The sequence below is a fragment of the Papaver somniferum genome, chromosome 11, assembly GCF_003573695.1.
Source record: "Papaver somniferum cultivar HN1 chromosome 11, ASM357369v1, whole genome shotgun sequence".
Classification (NCBI taxonomy): domain Eukaryota; kingdom Viridiplantae; phylum Streptophyta; class Magnoliopsida; order Ranunculales; family Papaveraceae; genus Papaver; species Papaver somniferum.
The window spans coordinates 133,404,209-133,407,036 of NC_039368.1; the positions used below are offsets into that span (position 1 = coordinate 133,404,209).

Below are 2,828 nucleotides of genomic sequence, written 5' to 3' on the forward strand. Positions count from 1 at the left end.
GAGGCATAAATATCTACTCAAACATGGTAATGGTTTCAAGTTCCAATCCTTTCATTACCTGTAGAACCAAGGTTTGCAAAAAGATCGAACACCAGGCTCTCCACTTCATCAGCATATCTCCTTCGTAATTGTATGTTCCAAAAATAATGAGCACCTTAGCAGTAAAGAAGAGGGGAGGTTTCTGCCATTGAAACTGTAAATGAATTGAAGAGATTAATATTTCAGAGTTTATTAAGAAATAGGGAATGGGTTGGTTTTGGATTGGAATTTGGACATGTGGTTACAGGAGAAATTAGTAAAGAAGAAGGGAGGTTTTTCTTCCATTAAATTATATTTGCTATTGATGGTTTGGAGCTATATGTATAGTGGCGATTGATGTCTCGTTTATGGCTTATGATCATAAATGTTTAGTCTGTTTTGGATATGTGTTTCCAGGGAATTTGAGAGTACCAAAAGAGCATTTCTTCACGAACAACACCATTACCAGGTCTGCTCATCAAATGTTCGATAGAAGTCTCGAACCAGTCTACCTTGTTTTTGACAGCCGTGAGTCATTACCAGGTCCTGGCAGTTTGACTGCTTTGACTAACGGACAAACTTACGACCCAAACACTAAATAAGGGCAAAATTTATGACCCAAATACTAACTAACTCAAGGCTATTAACCGTTCATGAATTATAATATGTATGCGCTGTGCCTAGCTGCATAAGCATTCCCAGTTCAAGAAAACATTTCTTCTTTAAACATGTCTGCTCTAGAACTTGTTCTTCTTTCTCATTTTTCTAAACATGATTACTAGTCAGGAAACTTGTCCATGCAACTTCAATGGGAATGAACAGATAATTGGCTACCCATTTGGAGTACAAAATGTTCAAGGTAAGAGATGTGGTATCCAGGCACCGGGTTTTGGTGGTCTCACATGCGATGCTTACTATCAAGCAGTTCTTAATCTTCCAGCGTCCGGAATGTTTTTTGTTCGAAGAATCGATTATAAGGCCAAAGAGATAACACTAGGTCTCAACGGTAATTGCATGGTGCTGCAACGTCTAATACAATATCCGTTACCTCTCAATCTGTCACCTTTCAGACGTATGTACGATGTGAATTCCAACTTCTTTACTTGTCCGTCATCAATTACTAAAGATCCCAGTGTCGCGGTGGCTCTGTACTCGAGTAATATTTTTCTTCTCGGTTGCTATAGTAACGTGACATTTACTATGCTTGCAGTACCGAGCACTAGCAAGATCAATCCAAACGTATTTTCAGATGGAAATTGCACGTATCGAACTTTTCCAATTCCTGCTAGTTACAATTTCAAATCGGATGAACTCCATCTTATATATGATACACCGATACCGATACCGATACCGACACCGCAGCAACGGGAATCGAACAATGGTACAAACTTGTTTCTTAATCACCCACTATTGATATATTTATTTCTTATTACATACCGTCTTTAAAAAAAATTTAACTCATTTTTTTTTGTCCTTTCTTTTACACAAAATTGGTTAAAAAGACCAAAATCAACAATTTCTGGGTGAATGGGCAGTTAGATTTTGATACTGTTTAAATAGACAAAAATGTAAAAATAGGCAAGATGTAACCAGTTTCATCGTGCCCATTTTCAAATATTTTTTCTTATTTTTAATTTACACAGGATGTATCCAGTTTCATCTTTGCTATTTTTTAAATTTAAGGTAGTTTCATCCTTCATATTTTTTTTGGCCATTTCACCCAAACTATTTTCTACTCGTCCATTTGAACCGTGATTTAAAAATATTTGGGCAAATAACCAATTTTCCGTTTCTTTCATTTATTTTTCTTTTTATCGCAACTCTTATCATTTCTTTTAGTCTTTTTAACTATGTACCGTTGTGTGCATCCATATCAAAATAACAAGATATTTTGTAAAAAGTTCAAATGTTTATAACTTAATTAGGGTATGGGTCGTTAAACATGTTATTGATGTAAAAATGATCGTAGACCAGAAACTATTTCAACCTGTTATATTCTTTTTACTAAAATACTTATGAAAATGATAAATTATCATCTACCCAAACATTCCTTCTAAAAGTTTTGTAAAAGAGGAATTGGTTCATACTGTATTTGACTTTCGTATAAAGAGTCGGATGAAGTTAGCTTGACCAAATTAAAAACTATTGACTTGATGGTCTAGTCTACAACCCAGACCCTAGCTAAAATACGAATCTTATGTGTTTTCGGAAAAATCGAGATACAAGGTTCTACTACTAGAATTTCGATGGATTATTATAATTTCAATTACATTAGTTAGTTAATGATTTCATTCTATTTGGAATTTGTTAGAAAAATAATGAGTCTCAATGAAATTACGCCCCTTCTTAAATGCTTACGGCCCAATGAAATTGAGTCATTTTATGACATACAACGATACACATGTTAAGTTGGTTTGCTCTAATTTATTAATGGAGGCATCCAACGATTTCTATTGTTGCAGGCAAATCGGGGCAAAACGGAGGTGTCATCGGCGGCGCCACAGTTGCCGCAGTTGTAATTTTGGCGGTAGTCGCTTACGTCACTAGGGACTACAAAATATGGGCACAGGCGAGGGATTGCCTTATGGCCGCGTTACTAATCGTGACCGGTTGTCCGGATTGTTTTTTTTGTTGCGGGCATGGAACTCGAACAACATAAAAGATTTTGTTTGGAAGATAAGTTTACAACATAGATGATTGAGAGATCATCCATCACATGCTTTTCAGAAAAATAAATTGCCCTGCAAAAGATTGTAACTTCATAAAAGTAACGGAGGTTTCTGTTTGTTTTGATTATGTTTATGTATTGA

The 2,828-nt window shown here is 35.6% G+C and overlaps 1 protein-coding gene across 2 annotated transcripts; it reads left to right on the forward strand.

The window, feature by feature from the left end:
• Positions 1-712: 712 nt before the first annotated feature.
• On the forward strand, positions 713-2,828 carry LOC113323738. Of its 2 annotated transcripts, XM_026572076.1 has the most exons (3): positions 713-1,090; positions 1,229-1,399; positions 2,481-2,828. In XM_026572076.1, the coding sequence occupies exons 1-3, from the start codon at positions 790-792 to the stop codon at positions 2,675-2,677; spliced, it is 669 nt and encodes a 222-aa protein (XP_026427861.1). In that variant the 5' UTR covers positions 713-789; the 3' UTR covers positions 2,678-2,828. The 2 variants fall into 2 exon arrangements, with proteins under 2 accessions (XP_026427861.1, XP_026427859.1); XM_026572074.1 differs by having other exon boundaries at positions 713-1,399.

Bases quoted from the DNA above. Each gene is read 5' to 3' on its own strand.
- LOC113323738 (XM_026572074.1), top strand. From the start codon at position 790: ATGATTACTAGTCAGGAAACTTGTCCATGCAACTTCAATGGGAATGAA. The intron at 1,400-2,480 runs GTACAAACTTGT...CTATTGTTGCAG, and splicing joins GCAACGGGAATCGAACAATG to GCAAATCGGGGCAAAACGGA.